At 61.6% G+C, this 19128-nt stretch overlaps 3 protein-coding genes across 5 annotated transcripts in view; 2 read left to right on the plus strand and 1 right to left on the minus strand.

The window, feature by feature from the left end:
- The window catches only part of WASF2 (WASP family member 2), a 33112-nt gene extending 28722 nt beyond the window's left edge, over window positions 1-4390 (plus strand). For both annotated transcript variants that reach the window (XM_062014747.1, XM_062014748.1), the window contains exon 9: window positions 46-4390. In XM_062014747.1, coding sequence (XP_061870731.1) covers window positions 46-203 — 158 coding nt within the window. In that variant the 3' untranslated portion in view covers window positions 204-4390. The remainder of the gene's footprint in view (window positions 1-45) is intronic.
- A 5781-nt stretch (window positions 4391-10171) lies between these two features.
- Window positions 10172-11158, minus strand: GPR3 (G protein-coupled receptor 3). The gene has a single exon (XM_010203166.2). The coding sequence runs from the start codon at window positions 11156-11158 to the stop codon at window positions 10172-10174; it is 987 nt and encodes a 328-aa protein (XP_010201468.2).
- A 2180-nt stretch (window positions 11159-13338) lies between these two features.
- On the plus strand, window positions 13339-18585 carry CD164L2 (CD164 molecule like 2). 2 transcript variants are annotated; one of them, XM_062014750.1, is made up of 6 exons: window positions 13339-13549; window positions 15169-15273; window positions 15808-15885; window positions 16090-16149; window positions 16792-16957; window positions 18156-18585. In XM_062014750.1, exons 1-6 carry the CDS (start codon window positions 13480-13482, stop codon window positions 18160-18162), a joined length of 486 nt encoding a protein of 161 aa, XP_061870734.1. In that variant the 5' UTR covers window positions 13339-13479; the 3' UTR covers window positions 18163-18585. The 2 variants fall into 2 exon arrangements, with proteins under 2 accessions (XP_061870734.1, XP_061870735.1); XM_062014751.1 differs by having other exon boundaries at window positions 16093-16149.
- The last annotated feature ends 543 nt before the right edge of the window (window positions 18586-19128 follow it).

Below are 19128 nucleotides of genomic sequence, written 5' to 3' on the forward strand. Positions count from 1 at the left end.
AAAAGCCTTTGTGTGATTCCCCTCCCTTTATCTTCCTCCCCACAGGCTTCCAGCTCCGTAAGGTGGAGGAGCAGAGGGAGCAGGAGAAGCGGGACGTTGTGGGCAACGATGTGGCCACGATCCTGTCGCGCCGCATCGCTGTGGAGTACAGCGACTCCGAGGACGACTCGTCCGAGTTCGATGAGGACGAATGGTCGGATTAACGTTGGTCCCATCCCTTCCTTTCCCCTTCTCTCCTGGGTTAAAACCTTCTTAAAAGAATCAGGTGGCCAAACCTTCCACTGCTTCCTCTTACATCCCGTAACCAAAGATGTGCCAAAGGGTTTTCAGACAACCAGCAGCGTGTCTCCCCTCTCCCTCCTGCTCTGGCAGGACTCCTGTGCTCTGCCTTTCCAAAAGGTCTCCTCACAGACTCTGAGGACACTGGGCTGGGATTTAGCTGGAGGGAGTGGAACGGTTGCTTATTTAAAAGAGAGCTAAACCTCCAGCTTCTGGATGCCACCAGGCAGAGCACACATAAACCCTCCATCCTGAGGGATTTGGTAAAGTCAAGATGGATGATCCTGCTGCGGCCGCCTGGCCTTTCAGATGAAGAACGTTTTCAGCTGGTTTTCTCACTGCGACAGCAGAAGGTTGATCTGATGGCTCTCCCTTTCCAGTGAATACTGGTAGTGCTGCAAGAAAATGGGCTTGAAATGTCAGTTTTCTGCTGCATCCCACTGTCAAATAATCAGGTTTTGACAACAGTGCACAATTCTTTCCCCCTCTGACCCCCTTAGTATTATTTCCAGACTCCCCTGCCTGGACTGCGCTCCCTGGCTCCAGGGCTGGGGAAGTGCATTGGGTGCAATGCAAGGAGAGACTTCTTGGTTTGGGTTTTTTTTTTTTTCCTTTTAAGAGCTGCCTTTACCTTCCTCAAATCTCCTGGACAAGTCTGCCAAAGGAGACTTGCACAAGGGATGCAGAGCCAGGGCAGAAGGGCTGCCGGGATTCTCGCCCTGCTGAGACACTGTGGGCAACACTCAGTGGTGGTGAAACCCCACTCTGCTGGGGTCTCCACTTGATGCCGAGAGGGTGCTTAAAAAGCAGTAAAAACAAGTGCCTAGAGCAGGGAGATGGTGTGGGGAGGGCTTCTCAGAGCCCCAGGCACATGGCCATCTCCAGCTTCTTTAGGGCAGTGCTGGGTTTGAAGAGGTGCTTTTGCTGGTGGAGCGACTGTACTTCTTTTCACAGGTACTCCAGTAGCAGAAAACGCTGGTATTACCTTTGCTTCCTCTTCCCTTCCACCCAAGGAGGGGACTTTGTGTGCCTAAAACCATCTTGTGTGTCAACTGAGTTGCCCATCAGTTACATCAGACCTCACCTACATCGTTTCCCATCAGTTTGTTGTTAGAATTCATTAGTTAGTTTTAAGATGATGTTTCTTCTCCTGACTAACCCTCTGGATTCCCAGGCTGCTCCCTCCACATACGGTACTGGCAGGGGGGAGAAAATGGTGAACTTGAACTGGCTGACTTAGGTTTTATTGCTCTTTTCTGTTGCCTTCCTTAGAACATAAGCATATCTTGCAAATCTAGAGACACCCCCAATGCTACAGATGTGCTTTGGGTATTCCAGTTTGGATGTAACTCTCAAGAAAGTAATTCCAAAGCCTTTTGGAGATGGTGGGTCCAGCTGTTCTGGGGTGGGACCAACTGCACGTCCCATGAGGACCAACTCTCTGACCTCTTTGCCTTTCCTCTCCTATAGTATTTTTGCCAGCCTGTGCCTGTCCTTTCTTCTCTGCCTCGCCTCGTTTAATGATGTTGCTGAAACCTGGAACGTCAGGCCCAGCCCCAGGCTGCCAGGCTGCTGAAAATCCTTCTTGGGGTTTGATTGATGGCTTTGGTGTGTGCCATTGAGTTCTTACTGATTTCTTTGTGTGTGTGTGTGTGTGTGTGTGTGTGAGCACTTTTAATCTTTGACAGAGCAAGATGATGGCCTGGAGGATGGGCTGTTCTGGGGTGCGGATCAAGCTGAGATCCAGCACGACCCCGAGAGATTTACTGCACTGCTACACCGTCAGATCTTGTCTGCAAATCAGCTGCTGGGCAGGAGGCAAAGGGTGTAGAGGGTGAGGCATCCTGATGGGCTGGGAACATCTGAGCAGTGCTCCTTCCAGGTTCTGCAAGAGGGAACAAACCCCTCGAGTGCCAGCGAGCCATCGTGCAGTGGAGGCACTTGGAAATGCAAACTGATTAGTGCTGCAAGCCGGGGAAAGGGAGGGGGCTGGAGGAGAATCACTGCCTCTTGTTTTTCTCCTCTTTCTCTGAGCATCCTCCTCTGGCTGCTCTGGGAGACAGGTTCCTGGGGAAAACAGCCCTTTCAGCTAAGCCAGGCTGACAGCGTTCTCACACGGGCAGGCGCCGAGCTCGCAGATGCCAAAGCAGGGGTCGTTTTACATTGCCTTAACGAGACTTGGCCCCCGCTGGGGAAGGGGAGAGACCATTGCTGTCGCCTGAAATACAGAGCAGGGCCGTGTTCTGTGGGAGCCAGATGGATGGTCTGTCAGGCAGGGCCATGCCTCGGGGCGCTGGGGACAGGGTGGCCTCATGGGCTGCCTGTTGCAGGAGGCTGTGGCAGCCACGCTGCCTCCTCCATGCCAGCCTGCTGTAACCACCCTCTACTTTCAAGAAGCAAAACTCTTGAGATTCTAAACAGAGAAGGGCTATGGACAAGGTAGGGAAGGGCTGGTGGTTGGGTTTGGTTTGTTTGGGGGTTGGTTTGTTTTTTTTCAAACCTCTTGTAGTTGCAAAAAGCAGCAAAATGAGCTGATGGGGACACCCCTGAGAAACAACCGGCCTCTCTGAGCAACGTTGCAACATCACAGAGCACTTGGGCCACCAAGTAAGCTCAGTGTTTGAGAGCAGCAGGGAAAGAGGAGAGGTGCCAAAAACAACCTTTGCAAGGCAGAGCAGCTGTGCTGTAACTGTGCAGGCCGAGGGCTGGTGCTGGACTCAGCTGCCATCGTGGTCACTTTGTGTTCCCTTTCTCCTTCCCCCACGTGGGGCTCATGCCACGGCAGGTCAACCTCAAGCGTTTCAGAAAGCCAAAAGCAAGAGCTGGCAGCTGAAGTCCCTCCCTGCTCCCCTTCTTGCCATGAAGTCTACAATGGCAACACAGAGCCCAACAGCCCTTGTGTGCCGTGGGCAGAGCCCGCGCTGCCTTCCCCTTGCCCTGCCCAGCTGCCAGTGCGCCCTTGCCCTTGCCCTGCCTGGCTGCTGGTTAACCATTCTCCCGGTGTCCTCTCCCGCAGCGCTCGGCTGCTGCTCCCGGCAGCCTCTTCCCCCGCCGCCCCCCTCCCCGCTCTCGCTGCCAGGGAGAAGCCTGGGCCCCGCTCCCCGGGCTCAGCCTCGAGCCTCAGCCGCAGTCCGTGACCTTCACCGCTTTCTCCTCTCCTTATCAGACCCAAAGCTCCCGACCAGATCGAGGGAAGTGGCTCCCGAAAGCTCCCAGATGGCCAAGAAACTGCAGAGCGGTGTTTCAGGGAAAAGGATGTGTTGTTGTTATTCCATGGTGCAGTCCATGGAGTTACTGGACGTGCCTCTTTGGGGAGGCACCTGCCCTTGAGGGGCTCGGCAGGGAGCTGGCTGGCAGGGCCCTGGCGTGGGGCACAGGCAGCTGCCCCAGGTCAGGTTTCATTGCTCTTGCATTTTGGGGGCTGCTTTCTTCTCTCTTTTCAAACAAAGCCTTGAAGTGGGAAGTGGATCCAATGTTTTTTATTGCTGTATTAACATTCATTTTAATTTCATTTCAGAAACTAACCCATCTTTCTTCCTGATTAGAATGTCATAGAATTAGACGAGCTGTAACCCTCCTCAAGTGCCTTATTTTTCCTACATGATATAAATATATTTATAAGAGTAATTATTCCACTTGTATCTTAGGGGTTTCTTGCTGAGCAGAAGATGGGATGGGAGGAGAGAGGGGAAGAGCCCTCCAAGGCTGGGGGTGTCAGAAGGGCCACGTGTGATGGATACTCTCAGGGTGCAGGGGGGTTCAGACCAAAGGAGTTTCAGCACTGAAACTCTGCTTAGAAACAAAAACCCACCAAAAAAAATCCAACCTCATGGCAAGATACTGTAGATTTGTTTGGGTTTGGGCTTGGGCTTTTCTTTACCCCTGCAAAATAAACACTGATGGCTGTGGGGTGGTGTGTGGGGGAGCGGGCTTGTGCAGTGCCCTCTACCCCCCTGTGCCCTGCCTGCTGCTGTCAGCTTTGGGTGGATAGAATCAGCTCAGTAACCCCTGAAGATCCCAACTGCAGATTGGTTGGGGTTCTTTTTGTAATGTACATGTAAAAATTGATCCTTTTTTAAAGCTATAAACTCGATAAAACCTTTTCTGTGCAGCTGGTGCCTGCGTGTGTTACTGGGAGCTGTGCTGGGGCACGGGGCAGGGGCCGCTTCCCCTGCTGCAGCACCAGCTCCTGCCTCTGCAAGTCCTGCGCCTGGGCTATGCTTTGGGTACATTTGGGGCATTTGGGGGGTGATGCAGCGTTTCCTGGTGGGCAGGCTGTGTCCTGAGGAAGGCCACGAGCCGTGTCCAGCCCCACGCTGCGGCCGTGCCCGGCCGGCTGCGGCTCAGGGACGGTGGGAGGTTGTGCTGCCCGCGGCGGGTGGCGGTGCCAAGGAGGAGCCACCCGCCTGGGCTGTGCTCCCTGCCATACCAAATGAGCCCGTGCTCCATCTTGCAAGAGCAGAGCTGCTGCAGCTGGGTTGGCAGGGGGATTGCTGCTGCTGGTGCTGCTGCTGCTGGTTTGTTTTTTGCCTCCATTTCAGCTGCTCAAGGTCCCTTCTGCAGTCAATCTGCCCAGCCCCGGCAGCCAGGGCTCCTGGCCCTGCTCACAGGTGCCTTGTCTGGGTTTGGTCCCTGAGCCTGTTGTGCTGATGTATTTTTTCCTGGCTGGTCGATGCAGAGCAACAAAAGGATTCATCCCCACTGCCCCCCAGCCCCTCTTTCACCACGAGCTCTGCTCTGCCAAATCCCCTTGGCTTCAGGGAGACACCCGTGTGCTCGCTCTGCAGCGCTTGTGCCTTTCTTGGCTGACAATAGTCCCTGGCTGCAAAACCTCATTAGATTAATTGGCCTTGCCAGCTTCTGAACAAGCAAGCCCTTTAGTCGTGCTGGGGCACGGAGGGCAGGGGAAGGAGGGACCTCGGGGGCTTCCACCCCCCCCCGGTGCTGTGTGTCCCAGCGCTGGGCTCCATCTGGGAGCTGGGAGGAGCAGCTGGAACCCCTGGCTCCCTTGTCTCATGTGGCTGTGGCCCAGGCTGAATGTGGGGCCTCTGGTTTTCTGGGGGTACACGCTGTAGCACGTGGCCCTGGCTACGGACACATCCGCCAGCAGCCCCTGAGGAGCCTCTGCTGTTCTCCAGCCCAGGCTTAGCCGAGCTCAGGGAGCAGCAAAGCCCAGCAGCGAGGTGCAGCGTGTCCTGGTGCTCCCAGGGCTGCAGCCCCAGCCCAGGGCAGCCGTTTCCTCCCGGGAAGCTGCTGTGGCTGGGCTCAGCTCTGCCTGGGTGCTCCAGCCTCGGCCTCTCTTGCTGTGTGTGCCCGAGGCCGGGCCCTGCATCGCAGCTGCCCAGGCTCTGATTCACAGGAGCCCCTCTCTCCAAAGACCTATTTAATTTTCTCCTTCAAGGTGGTGTTAGCAACACCCAGCAGACGCTGCCGGCTGCCTCGGCCGAGTGGGCTGCGTGTCCTTTCCACCACTGACGTCAGCTTCTCTCCCTTAATTCCCCCTGTGGGACCGAGGCGAGTGCAGGCGCTGCCAGCTCGGATCAGCGTTAGCAGCCTGCTCTCCCAGTGTGTGGCAACGCTCCTCGGTGCCAATGTCACCCCCGACTCGCTGCCTGCCGCAGCCAAGCAGCCACGGGTGGTGGGAGAGCCACTACCCTCTCCCTGCTCCCCACCACGGGCCCGCTGCCAGCAGAGAGTCCCCGTTTCTTGCACGTAGGTGTGCTGAGATGGCAGCTCAGCCCCTGTAGAAATGGCTGACTCCTTCTCTTTCTGCCTTGTGTGGTGGGTTGGTTGGGTTTTTTCCCCCCCCCTCCCTGCTTCCCTCCTCCCTGCCTGTGCTGTTGCCTACGCCGTTGTGTGGGGAAGGCACTCGGCTCCCGTGCTGCGGATGGCTTTATCTGTAACTCTTCCATCTGCTCACAGCAGCTCGCAAATAACCACGGGGTGCCAGAGGAATTATGTATTTGGAGCTCAAGTTTCTGCAGTCTGGCAGGGCAGCAGCTCTGTGCCGGGCTCAGCCGCTCCCGCAAAGGCCAGCGCCTGCGTGGGGAGGGCTGGGGCTGTGCCGGGGCCAGGCTGCGCTGCCCATCGCCGTCCCCAGGCTGGGGCCGGCCAGACAAAGCCCCAGCCCCGAGCCAGCCGTGGAGCCCGGGCTCTGTGAGCTGTCCCCGGGGAGCAAAGGGGCTGAGCAGCCCAGGGCTGGCAGCACCAAGCCGCCTGCTGTGTGTGATGTTGCTGCAGGGATGGAACAGGAGGCTGAGGGGTGCTGGGACCCCCTTCCCCCTCCTCTCTGCTGTTCTCCCCAGCGCTGGCTCCAGGCTCCGCTCCCTGGGACGCCTCAGCCTCACCGGGAAGGGAAGGGAAGGGAAGGGAAGGGAAGGGAAGGGAAGGGAAGGGAAGGGAAGGGAAGGGAAGGGCCTCCTGCTGCCTTTGGCATTTGGTGAAACGCTTTCGAGCGAGGCCGCGTTTTCTTCATTTCCTGCCTGCTCCCGCTTCCAAGGAAACAAAATCCCCCAAGCCAGGACTGGGGTTTCTCATTTAAATGCAGCCCAGGCCAATATCTGGAGCTGCTCAGCCCTCCCCACGGCCTGGGGGTCGGTGTTACCAGCCCAGCCCCTGCCATGGGGCTCCTGCTCCCTGCTGCAACACACTCCAGAACCCCGGCAGGAGCAGAGCCCTGGCCCAGCTGCAGGGTGGGCAAGGGGCGGCTCTGACTCTGCCCTGGGCAGGGCATTTGGGCTGGTGGGAGGTTTTGGGGTAGCAACAACCTCCAATCTGGTAAAGCACCCCTGGTTTTGGTACCAGGGCTTGAGCTGAGGCTCCTTAGCAGGCAGCCTGGGGAGGGCTCTGACTCTGGCCCTGGCTGTGCCAGCGCTTGCTCGGCATCGCTGCTCCTGGCGACGTGGCAAAGGAGCCAGAGCTGAGCCCTGACGCTGCCAAGGGGCTGCCTGGGCAGAGAAGGGGAGCAGAATCTGCCCAGAGCCCCCTGCCCTCACTGCAGCAGAGGCAGGAGGCTGCCTGGGGCTTGCAGCATCTGCTGGGGGCTGTGCTGCCGGGCAGGGGGTGCCTGGGGAGGGCTGTGCTGCCAGATGTGTGTGCACAGCTGGGGCCATGGTGTGCCCACACCTTTATCCTGCTCACAGCTCACATTTTAACTCCAAAGCTGGGCCATTGCCCCCCCTCGCAGCCTCTCCTGCACATCAGCAGTGTGGGGGTGGCTCCTCTGTGCTCAGGCGCCTTCTCAGATGGATTTGACTGTTTTTATACCTCTGCTTCCTGCATCTTTCCTCACCAGACAAGGGAGTGGGCTGGGCCCTGCTGCGGGCTGTTGTCTCCCTTCTCGGTGCCGCCTGCACCGCTGGGGATGGCTCCAGACTCACTGCCACGGTGGGACAGTGACCAGCACCACGGCAGGGTCAGGCTCTCAGCTTCCCCTGCCTCAGCTTTCCTCATCCATCCTGGCAGGAGGGCCCTGGGCACAGGTAGGAGCTGAAGGACGTGTTTGCCACCTGGGCAGCGGCACACGGGGCAGCTGGGATGGGCACCACAGTGTGTGGTGGCAGCCGGGATGGGGCTGCAAGGGGGTGACATCCTCAGGGGTCCCGTGGTGGTGGGTACAAGGGTTCCCAAGTTGCCAGCCAGGGGAGAGCCAGGGACAAGCAGCCCCTTGGCCTGATGTGTGATGTGGCTGGGTTTTGGTGGCTTGTGGTGCTGTGGGCTCTCTCCCAGCTCCTGAGCCCTGTGAATCCCCCCCCAGATAATTTGGGAAGCCCATCAGCTCTGGCACAGCCCTGCCAGGAGCTGCAGCCCTGTGCCCACTGCCTGCCATGGTTAGTGGAAGCTTGAAGGGGGTCCTGGTAGCCCTGCACGGTGCCACACACCCCACAGCAAACCCCAGCACATCACCCTGCCCTGGGGAAGGTGACAGGGACTGCAGGAGCCCACCACGGAGGAGCAAAGGGGCTGTGGCTGCTGCCTCTGAAGCTGTCAGCAGAGGGAGAGAAAACCTGTTTGAGCTGCTGTAGGATGTTGACAACAACCAGGTATAAACTCCCTGTGACTAAAGGGGGCCTGGGAATAATTGGGGTGGTTTTTTCCCTGCTGGGGGAGGTGGGCTTGGGAATTACCCCCTGGTTGAGGGATGGAGGATCCTCAGCTCAATGCCAGGGCATGATGGGTGTCTCCAGCCACTGAGTTTTGTCCCTTTCCCCTTGGCTTTACCTCAGTGGGGACAAAGAGGAGCCCCAGATTCCCCAGTGCTCAGCCCATCTGAGCAGCAGATGGAAATCCTTCTTTCCTTTGCAATAAACAGCCCCAGCCCTCTGGGCTGCCACCAGGTCCCTGAGCCCAAGGTGCAGCTGAGCCCTGGGGCTGACACACGTCCTGCACCCGCCAGGCCCTCGCTGCCCCTCGGCCCCTGCTCTGCCACATCCCAACACGTCTGTGGATGCACAAATGCCTGTGAGAAACCTGCTGCTGCCTGAGCGGGGTGGGCAGGGGCACAGGGGGCTCTCAGGGCGCAGAGCCCTGCTCCCAGAGGGGACAAGCTGCCCTAATTAGCTTTGTCATCTTTAACCCTGCCTTCCCTGGGACCAGCGCTGCTGTGAACAGTGTGGGCAGCACCCCTGGGCATCCCAGACCCTATTGCAGGGGTGGCTCTTACAGTACAACCACCTCGGTGCCAAGGGGTCCTGGGCAGAGCCCCCTCTCCCTGCCAGGAGAGGGGTTGGGGTGCAGTTGCTGTGACAGAGGCAGGAGCCCAGCACGAGGCTGCTGCAGCCCCTCTGCCACCGGCCTGCTGTGAGGATGAGGAGCTGTGAGGGTGAGGAGGGCTGAGCCCCCCGTGCTGCTCCCCCAGGGCCGCTCCTGCTAACAGGATGTGATGGGTGGGAGCTGCGCTGTCGCTTGGCATCTCATAACTGAAAGGGAGCAGGAGAAAGCCCCATCTGCAGCAGGGCTGATGGTGGGGGGGTCCTCACCCCTGCCTCCACCCCCCCACCCGCGGGGGTCACCGTCCCTCCCCAGCACCAACCAGCTGCACCTCGTATCACAAAGTGCTTTTATTCCCGCCCCCCCCCGCGATGGTTGTAAACAAGAAGCAGCTCCCCCCATCCCCAATCCTCACTCTGCAGCATCCCATCCAGGGGTCCCCACTCCAAGGGGCTTCTTCACATCCATCCCCCCCCTCCCCCCGTCGCCCCACAATGTGCAAATGGAGCCCCAGTGCAAAGAAAGGCTTTGGTGGGGGAGCAGCACCCAGGAGACCCCAAATCAGCCGGGTTTGGGGTGCGGAGCCTCCGGCAGCATCCTCTGGCCAAAAGGCAGCGAGCACTAGAGGGCAGCAGGGCCCAGCGCAAGGGAGGGCGGCCCAAAAATCAGCCGAAACGAAGAAATAACAGCTGAGTGGATGGACTGGCTGGGAGAAGAGGGTGGGCTCGAGTCCCTCCTCCTCCTCTGGAAAGCGAGTTTGGGCCCCCCGCGCCCTTTCCCCAAACGTACAAAACGTATTTGAACTATCTGAGGTAAATAACGAGGCTGCAAAAGAAAAGCAAGAGGGGAGTGAAGGTTCCTGGTGTGTGTCCCCCTACAAAAATAAAGCATCATAAATAGTTTTAAAGAAAATATGAGCATCTCCCCCCTCCCCCCGTGCACACAGAAATATAGATTATGGTACAAAATATGTGTTTCTCTCCTGTAAATCCAAAAAGTGAAAAATAAAGGAAGAGAAAAGCTGGTGCCCAAAGGGATGGGACTGGGCAGAGCTGAGGGACCCCCAGAGCTCCTGCCACATGTCTCTGGGAGCGAGAAAGAAAAGGGGGAAACAAGAAGAAAATGCCCCAAGGGCCATGGGTAAGTGGGAAGGGGAGAGAAGCTGGGGTGGGGAGGGGCCGTGTCAGACGTCGCTGGGGGAGCGGGAGCGGAAGGGCACGGCGCAGGAGAAGCAGCCGCAGCACACGGCCCACAGCACCTTCTGGATCTCCTGGTTCCTGAAGGCGTAAATGAGGGGGTTGAGCATGGAGTTGTAGGTGGCCGGGAGGAGGGTGATGTAGGTGTAAAGGGTGGGGTAGCTGTAGTCCCCCAGCAGACAGTAGACGGCAAAGGGCAGCCAGCAGGAAGCGAAGGTGCCCAGGATGACGGCCAAGGTGGCGATGCCCTTTCGGGTGGTGACGTAGTGGGAAGTGGCCAGGAAGTGTCTCTGGACGGCGATCTGGTGAGCGTGTCGGCACACGAGGCGGCAGATCTGCACGTAGAGCTGCAGCATCACTGCAAAGACCATGAAGAAGGAGACGGAGAGGATGATGAGGTGGTTTTTCATCAGGGGTTTGACGATGCTGCAAGAGGAAGGTTCCTTCAGGCAGTTCCAGCCAGTGATGGGCAGCAGCCCGTAGCAGATAGAGGCTCCCCAAGTGAGGATCAACATGATGTGAGTCCTGGTGACCGTCCTCTCCGAGTAGTAGGTGAGGGCGTTGTAGAGGGACAGGTAGCGGTCAATGGTGATGGTCAGCAAGCTGCCAACGCTGGCTGTGAAGGAGGTGACCAGGAGCCCCACAGTCAGCAGGCTGACAGCCTCTGGTGGGCTCAGGTACACAAAGGCAAAGTGTAGGATCAGCCCCACACCAGCCAAGAGATCAGCTGTGGCCAAGCTGCCGATGAGGAGGAAGGCAGGAGCGCGGAAGGCCGGGCTGTAGAAGATCACCACCACCACAACGGCGTTCTCACACGAGATGATGGTCCCAGAGATGCAGAGCACCACATCCCAGGGGTTCAAGGTGAGGGGTTGCACCACAGACTCCAGGCCCAAGGAGCTGCCACTGCCGTTCCTGGCCGCGACCCAACCGTGTCGGCCTTGGCTGGCGTTGGGGGGCCCTTCCTCCATCATGCTGGTGGGAGTTGATCCCAGGGTGCAGCCCCCTCAGCACGGTGGGGACCCACCTGAGCTGTCTCTGTGCCACCCAGCCAGGGATCCTCCTCCTGCCTCTCCACAGAAGTTGTCTGGGAAGGGGAGAGCAGAGCAGTGTGTGCTGGGGGGCTGCTGGCTCTTTGCTCCCAGAGGATTTTTCCAGATGAGGTGATTTTATTCTTTGGTAAGCAAAGAAAAATAAACAGGTGAAGAAAGGTGGGGAGAAAATGACACAAACATGACACAGACACCCCCACTGAGCCTGCTGCTGTTAGCTGCTGGGGTTTGTGTGCTGTGTGATGCTGGGGGGTAAATACAGGGGAGCAGGACTGGCCCTGGTTTGCCCCCCACCCCCGATCTCAAGCAGCAGGTGAAGGGGGCGGCTCTGCCCCTCCGGGCCTGGCCCTATAGCAGGGAGAAGCATCCTCCCGGCCCCACCACGCAGCCCCGAAGAGCAGAAGGAGATTCCCCCTCCCCCCTTTTGCTTGGAGCTCTGTCCCTGCCGTGAAGCACAGCCCCGGGGCGGGGTGGGGAGGGGGCTGCCCTTCTCCGTCCTTCCCATAGCGCTGCTTTACCCAGCCTGGCTCACACTCCTTCTCGGTGGCCCCCTGCTCCCCGCGGTGTCCGTGTGTGTGTGTCCCCCCATATCAGTGTCCCCCCCCAACCCGCTGCCGGGGACTCACCTGCTCGGCTCGGGCTGCGCTGGGCTCCCGGGCTGGGGGCCCGCTGCCATGGGCGCCTCCGAGTTATAGTGACCGAGCCCCGTCGGGGGGAGGGGGGGAGGGGGCGTGTGTGGAGGGGGGGGTGACTCACCACCGCCCCCCCCCCAGCCCCCTTCGCCCCGCTCTGACGTCAATGGCGCGCCGGAGCCAATCCGCGCCCCGCAAGGCAGCGCGGGCGCGCGCCGCATAGTAATCGCGCGGGGCTGGGGCAACCCATTCATAAAAACAGCCGCCTCCCCCCGCCCCGCCAGGCTCAGGCGGCCCCCGGGACCCCCCCATCCCGCCCCCAGGTCCTCCTGCCGCGTCCTTACAAAACCTTTGCAGGGCCGCGCTGCAGAGGCGGGGGATGCCGAGTGCTCCCCCCACCTCCCCCCGCTCTCCCTCCTCTCCCCAGTGCAGAGGTTTGGGGGCTCCGCTTTGCGCGTGGAGGAGTGGGGTGGGGGGCGAAGCTGGGTCCTCCCCCCGCGCAAAGGGGGAGTTGCGCAGCCTCCCCCCGGCCGGTCCCCGGGTCCCCGCGGCCCGGCTTTCCCACGCGGGGATGAATAATTAATCGCTGGGAAAACCGGGAAGGCCTGGCGCGGCCGGGGGGGCTGCGGGAACGGTGGCTGGCAGGGAGCCCTCCTCGCCGGGGGAGGAGGAGGAGGAGCAGGCAGGGGTGCGCACCCGCGGGACCTTGCCGGGACTGTCGTCCGCCTCGGTTCCTCGAAGCCCGGTGCCGCGGGGCAGCTTTGGCCAGCCTCGGCCGAGCTGCCAACCCGTGACAGGTCCCGGGGCGCCCGGGTCGGGCCGCGGCGCTGCCGGGACCCCGCGGCTCGGCTCGGCTCGGCACGGCCCGGCCCGGCCCGGCGGGAGCTGTTCGCGGTGCTGAACGACGGCGCGGCCCCGGGTCCGGGGTGGGGGGTCAGTACCGGCGGGGGGACCCGCCGCCGCCCCGGGGAGGGTCGCGGTGCCCCGGGCACGAGGCACAGGGGTGTGGGGGGTTGCAGGGACTGGGACTGGGACCGAGACTGTGTCTGGGACTGGGGAGAGAGCGGCGATGCGGTGCGTGTGCTGTGCGCGTCGGGCGTGCGGGGCGAGCGGGCAGCGCCCGCGGGGCGTGTGCGGGGCGTGTGCGGTGCGCAGGGCGTGCAGCGTGTGCAGCGAGTGCAGTGTGTGCAGCGTGTGCAGTGTGCGATGTATGGGTGCAGGGGGTGCAGCCCGGTGTGCTCAGCAGAGCAGTGCCAACGAGGGTTCAGCGCCCACCGCTCCGCAGCCCCCGCCACAGCCCCTCCGTTCCCACGGCAGCGGCGGATGCTGCCCCTCCGGAGCGGTCCCTGACACGGGCGAGGCCCCCCGGGGCGGGGCGGGACGGGGCGGGATGAGGCGGGGCCGCCCCCCCCGTCCATCCTCCGCTGCCACCGGGGCCGCCTCCCGCGGGCGCGCATGTGCCCGCCGCCCCGCTCCGCTCTCCCGGGAGCTCCGCCGTGCCGGGGCCGACACGCCGCACTGGGACCGTGCCGGGCCGAGCCGGGCTGAGCCGAGCCGAGCCGAGCCAAGCCGAGCCGAGCCTGGCCGAACCCCGCACGGGCGGGCCGGGCCATGGCCCCCCTGCGCTGCGCGCTGCTCTGCGCGCTCCTCTGCGCGCAGGGACCCGCTCCCACCCGCGCAGGTACGGCCGGGGAGCGCGGGGACGGGGCCGCTGAACTTTTGGGAGGAGGGTGTCCTTGCTTTGTTTGAGGGGTTCTCCTGGCCGCTGCGGGACCCCGTCACCCGTGATGGGGCCGGGAGACCCCCGTTCCCACGGCAGGGCCGGAGGGGAGGTTGCCCTGGGCTGCTGCGGGACACGCGGGGTGCAGGGTCCGGCCTCCTCTCCGGTTAACGGGGCGATCTCGGGACTTAGCGGCCGTTTCCGTGGCGGGGGGAGCGGAGCCGTCATCCTCCTGCCCGGGGTGCCTGCAACTCCGACCATTAATTATGCAAACCCCAGGCTTGCTTCTGCTGCCCGTCTCCCATTCCACACTCACCCCCGCCCGTCGCTGCTCACGGGAGATGTTTCCACCCTGCCTTATCCCAGCGGCACCCACACGTGTTCCTAGAGCACTCGTGGGGACGGGGCTGTCCCCCTCCTCCCTCCCCCACCCCTGCTTTATTTCCCCTCTCCCTTCCCGCACCTGAGAGCAGGAGCAGGGAGCTGACAGCGTTGGGCTCAGGCGTCTGTTCCTGCGCCTGCCGCGATAAAAATAACTTCAATTCTAAACCTGCCGGAAACCCTCGCGAACAAAGTCCCACTTTCCCATTGGTTCCCAGCAGGTCTTTAAATGCTGCAGGGGGAGGGGGGCACGGCGTGCCCACCGCGCCGTAGCCATGACAATGGGTCCACAGCATCCCTTATACCACCCGTTGTTCCCTTTGGTTTTGCTGCGGGGGGTGGGGGGGGAGGCGCTACTGGGGCCTCTGCATTTAACCAGGCATAGCCCTGGGAGGCCAGGAGGACCCTAAAAGCTGGGGGTGGGGAGAGGGCTGCAGCTGCCCACCCCAGAAGCCCTCTGTGAAGTGCTGGCAGCTGGGATGGGGTGCAGGCTGGGTTGGTCCCTGCAGAGCTGAGACCATGGAGGAGTCAGCCCAGGGGAGTGTCAGCCCCCAGTCCCTTCCTGTGAGCCCAGGGGAGTGTGTTTGTCCCCTGAGAGCCTGGAAACGTGTCCAGGGTGGGGAATGGCTCCTGGGTTTTTCCCAGGATGGTGCAAACTCGGGTGTGGGCTGCAGCAGGGTGCAGGCAGGGCCCTGCCCTGGCCCCAGCTCCATGTCCTCGCTGACAGTCATCGCTGTAAATTAATGATGAGCCTGTGCGTGGGGGGAAGAGCTCACGGCAGAGCAGCTCTGTGAACACCCAAATGACTCACCACCGTGGCTCAGTGATGGGGAGCAGGGGTCCTGTGGGATGGCCTGGGGGGGCTGAGGGCTGATGCTGCTCAGGCAGCCCCTGCCAGGCTGGTGCTGCTGCCTCGTCTCAGATCCTGGGCTGTGTGTGGTGGGGTGAGCCCCGTGTGTCCCAGGTGCCTGTTGGTGCTGGGGGCTGAGGGGTGCAGGATGACCCCTGTCCAGAGAGCTGATGCTGCTACAAACTCACCAGCAGCCAGCCAGGATGGGTTTGGTCTGTGAGGTGCCTTCATGCCTCCTGCTGCACCATGAGAAATCCTCCTCCATGGAGCAGAGGGTCCAGCCCTGACCCTGGCTGCTGGGGGGATGCTACTTGGCCTGGGCCTCACCCTTATCCCTCTACTTTGGCAGGAGAGTGCAGGGAGTTGAGGTCCTGTGAGACATGCACGGCCACCACCGCCTCGCACAACGGCACCGGCTGCGTCTGGCAGGGCTGCGGGACCCCCGAGGAGCCAGGTGAGGGGCTGGGCTGTGGGAGATGCAGTGAGGGGCTCCCACCCACCATCAGCCTTCCCCAGACCCTGCAGCTGGGCTGGGGCCAGGCCAGGCAGCTCAGCACCCTTGGGTGCCTGGTCTCAGCAGCTTTCCATGGTTATGATCCATCTCACCTGAGCCACCCCGGGGGGAGGCAGGGGGTCTGTGCCAGCCCAGTGGGCAGGGCTCAGGATGTTGGTGTGTGCTGCTCCCAGCCCTCGCTGGGCCTCAGGTGATGCTGGGAACCACCTCCCTATGGGAGTGGAGGAGCATCAAGGGATGGAGACGGGAGAAAGCCTTGGGCTGTTTATAAAGCCCCTGTCTGGGGCTCTTCCCTGGAGGGATGTGGATGGCAGCCCCAGCCTGGAGCCCCTTGGATGAGCACTTGTCCCTGGGTGGTCCTCAGCACCTCAAACTCTTGGGTCCCTTGGGCAACACCATCACCCTCAGCATGTGCCCTCAAGGGCTGGTTTGTGGGGATGTCCCATGAGAAATCCCCACTCCCTCTTCCCACAGAGACAGGGAGCTGTGTGCAGAGAGGGGCAGCAGCACGGGAGACCTGTGAGCTCTACAACACCAGTGCCCTGTGTCGAGGTAAAACCCCCTTCCCCCCCAAAGGCCCATCCTCCACAGACCCCAGCAGCCCCCCAGAACAAGCAGCCTTCGGGACAGAGGTGCTGCTGTGAGTGCCAGGGTTGTGGGGATGAAATTCCCCCCCTGGGACAGGGACATGGTGGGGGGAGGCACAGTGATGGTCCTTCACAGCCTTTCCCCCCTCCCCACTGTCGTTACCTCCAGCAGCGCTGAGATCCCCGACCGAGGAGCCTCACAGCAAAGAGCCGACAACACACTCCCCAAGTGAGTGGGTCTGGGAGGTGGTGGGATGGGGTAAGGGGGTCCAGGTGCCCCAGGGGAGAGTGGGATGAGAGAAACTACTTCAGTGTGTTTCACATCCCTGGGGAGGGGTGACCTGAGGCACCTCAGGGCTGCATCTGCAGAGCTTCGCCCTTGGCTGTGCCCTGGGAGGTGCCAACACCACCCCCGTGCTCACAGCTCTGCCCCAAGCAGAGCTGCCATGGGCTGCAGCAGTGCCACGATGGGGCTGGGGGAGGTTAAAACACCCTGCAGCCCCCCAGGAACCAGCCCTGCTGCCAGCCATGCCAGGAATGCCATGGGCCAGGCTGGGAGCGGAGGAGCCGCTTCCAGGAAGCTGGAACTGGAGAGCACTGGGCTAATTACAGCGGGTAACTGGAGCCCAGAGCCCTCTGAATTATTGATCCCACCAGGATCCTTTTGCCTCTGGCTCCTCTCCCATGTGCTGCTCTGGCATGGGAAGGGACTGAGCCCATCCCTGCAGCTGTGTGTCAGTGGGGGGACATCCCAGCACTGTTCTGGGGTCTGCATGGACCCCAAATCCCCTCTGCTCAACAGGAGCATCAATACCCAAGGATGCCAACAGCACCCACAACACCCCCCTCCCCATTCTCCCCCTTCCCTCAGGGACCACCACCACCAGTGCCCCCCTGACGGGCAGCCCCGAGTTCCACCCCCCTGGCTTCGACACAGCCAGCTTCATCGGCGGCATCGTGCTGGTGCTGAGCGTCCAGGCCGTGCTCTTCTTCATCATCAAGTTCATCAAATCAAAGGACAGCACCTACCAAACGCTGTAAGGCTCCCCTGCCCCTGGCTGGGTGGAGGTGGGGTTGGGGGGGGATCCTGACCTGGGCCAAACCCACCCATGAAGCCCAACGTGGGGGTCAGTCCCGGGGCTCCGTGGCCAGTCTGGCCGTGTCCTGTCTCACAGCTGAGTGTTGTCTCCTGTGGCTGTTCCTTCCTCACCTGATGTTGGGGGATGGAGGGGCTCATCCTGCCCTGCCCATCCTTCCTCCCCTGCCTCTGTCTGCTGCTGCCTGGCCAGATCCTGGCCCTGAGCCCCCCAAATCCCCCCTCTGAGGCTGAGCTGAGTGGGGCTCGTGCTCTTCCCATGCCCGTGTGCCGTGGGGGTCGCCGTGTCTAACGTGGGGGGCCGTGCTCTGTCTCTCTTTCCTTACACGCTGCCAGAGAGGACAACCAGTAGGTGCTGGGTGCTGGTTGCAATGGGGAGGGGGCTGCTCCCCTGCACCCCCAGAGCTTCACCCTTCCCTCTCCTCTTCCCCTGAGCACCCTTGGCAGGACGGGAGCTGCAGGGTCTGATTTGGCCCCAGTTACCACCCAGCAGCCCCCCTCCCCACCCTGGGTACCCCCTGATCTCTCATTGCACCCCCTGCCCCTTTGCCTTCCCACAGCCTTGGGGCTCACTCAGGGGGTGGTTTGGGAGTCCTCCCTTTCCCCAGCAGCTCTCAGGTACTTTTCTTCAGCATTTTGGCTGGAGTGTGGGTCCACTACCCTGACCCCCCCATACCCCAGCCCCTGCCCACCCCAGCCCCCTGACTGGAGGAGCGGAGCCAGGGCCTTGCTGTGTGCTTTTGCTGTGCCTTTGTGTTGCTGTGGGGATGTGGAGGGGTCTCCCCAGCCCCCTCCTCCCTTTCTGTTTGTTGTTTTGGGGAGGGGGATGTGTGTCGTGTGCCGTGGGGTGAGTCTTGTAGCTTGGGCTGCCCCCATTAAACTCTGTGAGGTGACGTCTGTCTCGTGCAGGGGGTGTTGTGTGGCTGGGCTGGGGCTGAGGAGGGGCCCAGCTGCAGGAAGCCTCTGCTCCCTCATCCCTTCTTGCAGTAGCTCCCACTCAATTCCCAGCTGTGGCTTCCCCATGGCAATGCCACCTGCATGGGTGCAAGGGGGGTTGTGAGGGAACTGGACCCCCCACCATGGGCAAACCCCCCCTGGGCCACTTTCTTCTACGTGCTCTTCTCTGTCCACTGCCCCAGGATCTGAGGCCAGCCCTGGCTGGGGAGATGCTGCCCTCGTCCTCCCCAGGGCAGGTGGAGAAGAGGCTGGTGCTGCCGTGGCCCTGCTCATGCCCATGGCCCTGCCTGCTGCTGGACTGCCCCCCCCCCCAGCCACAGGGCCCCCCACCACAACTATGCAATGCTGGCTCTGTCCCAGGGCACCCCAGGCTGGGACACATCACCCAGACCTGTCCCCTGACCCCAGCGTGGGACAGAGGGGTGCAACCAGCACGGGGTCCCATCAGCCCCCAGCCCCAGCCAGGAGCCTGAGGCACCCAGGGCACCAGAGCACAGGTGGCCACAGCTGGCAGCAGGGTGGCCCTTTGGTGGCCAAGCCTCCAGCCCCACACCAGGCAGAGACTGAGCTGGTGCAGTGGGGGCAGAGACCCAATAAAGGATTTTCCTTCCATTCCCAGTGTCTGTGTTGTTGTCACTGTCACCCCCAGAGCCCGAGTGGCGGGTGCTGCCCAGGGAGGTTTTGGAGTCAGACCCTGTACCTGCAGCTGGGGATGTGGCTGTGTCCTGCCCATAGGTTGGTGTCACTGAGTGGCCTTGAGTGGCTCCAGCTCTCCCAGTGACCAGGGAATGGGAACCAGTATGGGGTTGGGAGATCCCGTGCTGGAGGATGGAATCATAGAATCCGTATGGTAGGGTTCAAGGGACCTTTAGAGATCATCTAGTCCAACCCCCTGGCAGAAGCAGCTCAGGACATCATCCTCTCCTGTCCTGGGGGTCTCACCCCATGGTGTCCCACACATCCCGTTGTCCCAGGGTCTGTAGTGGGCAGGAGGAGCCGAAGGATTTGAGGGAATGGGGCCACATCCAGCCCCGCTGAGGCCCATCACCTCAGGGACAGCGATGGGGACAGGGCACACGTTCCTTCCGGCGGCAGCGAGGCCGAGGCTGGGCAGGGTGTCCTCATATCCCCCCATCCCCCGCAGCTTCCCCTTCC

Source organism: Colius striatus, chromosome 24, assembly GCF_028858725.1.
Source record: "Colius striatus isolate bColStr4 chromosome 24, bColStr4.1.hap1, whole genome shotgun sequence".
NCBI classification, from domain to species: Eukaryota; Metazoa; Chordata; class Aves; order Coliiformes; family Coliidae; genus Colius; species Colius striatus.

Coding starts and splice junctions, on each gene's coding strand:
- GPR3 (XM_010203166.2), bottom strand. CDS start 11,158: ATGATGGAGGAAGGGCCCCCCAACGCCAGCCAAGGCCGACACGGTTGG.
- CD164L2 (XM_062014750.1), top strand. CDS start 13,480: ATGGCCCCCCTGCGCTGCGCGCTGCTCTGCGCGCTCCTCTGCGCGCAG. Junction 13,550..15,168: donor ACCCGCTCCCACCCGCGCAG/GTACGGCCGGGG, acceptor CTACTTTGGCAG/GAGAGTGCAGGGAGTTGAGG. Junction 16,150..16,791: donor GCCGACAACACACTCCCCAA/GTGAGTGGGTCT, acceptor CCCTTCCCTCAG/GGACCACCACCACCAGTGCC.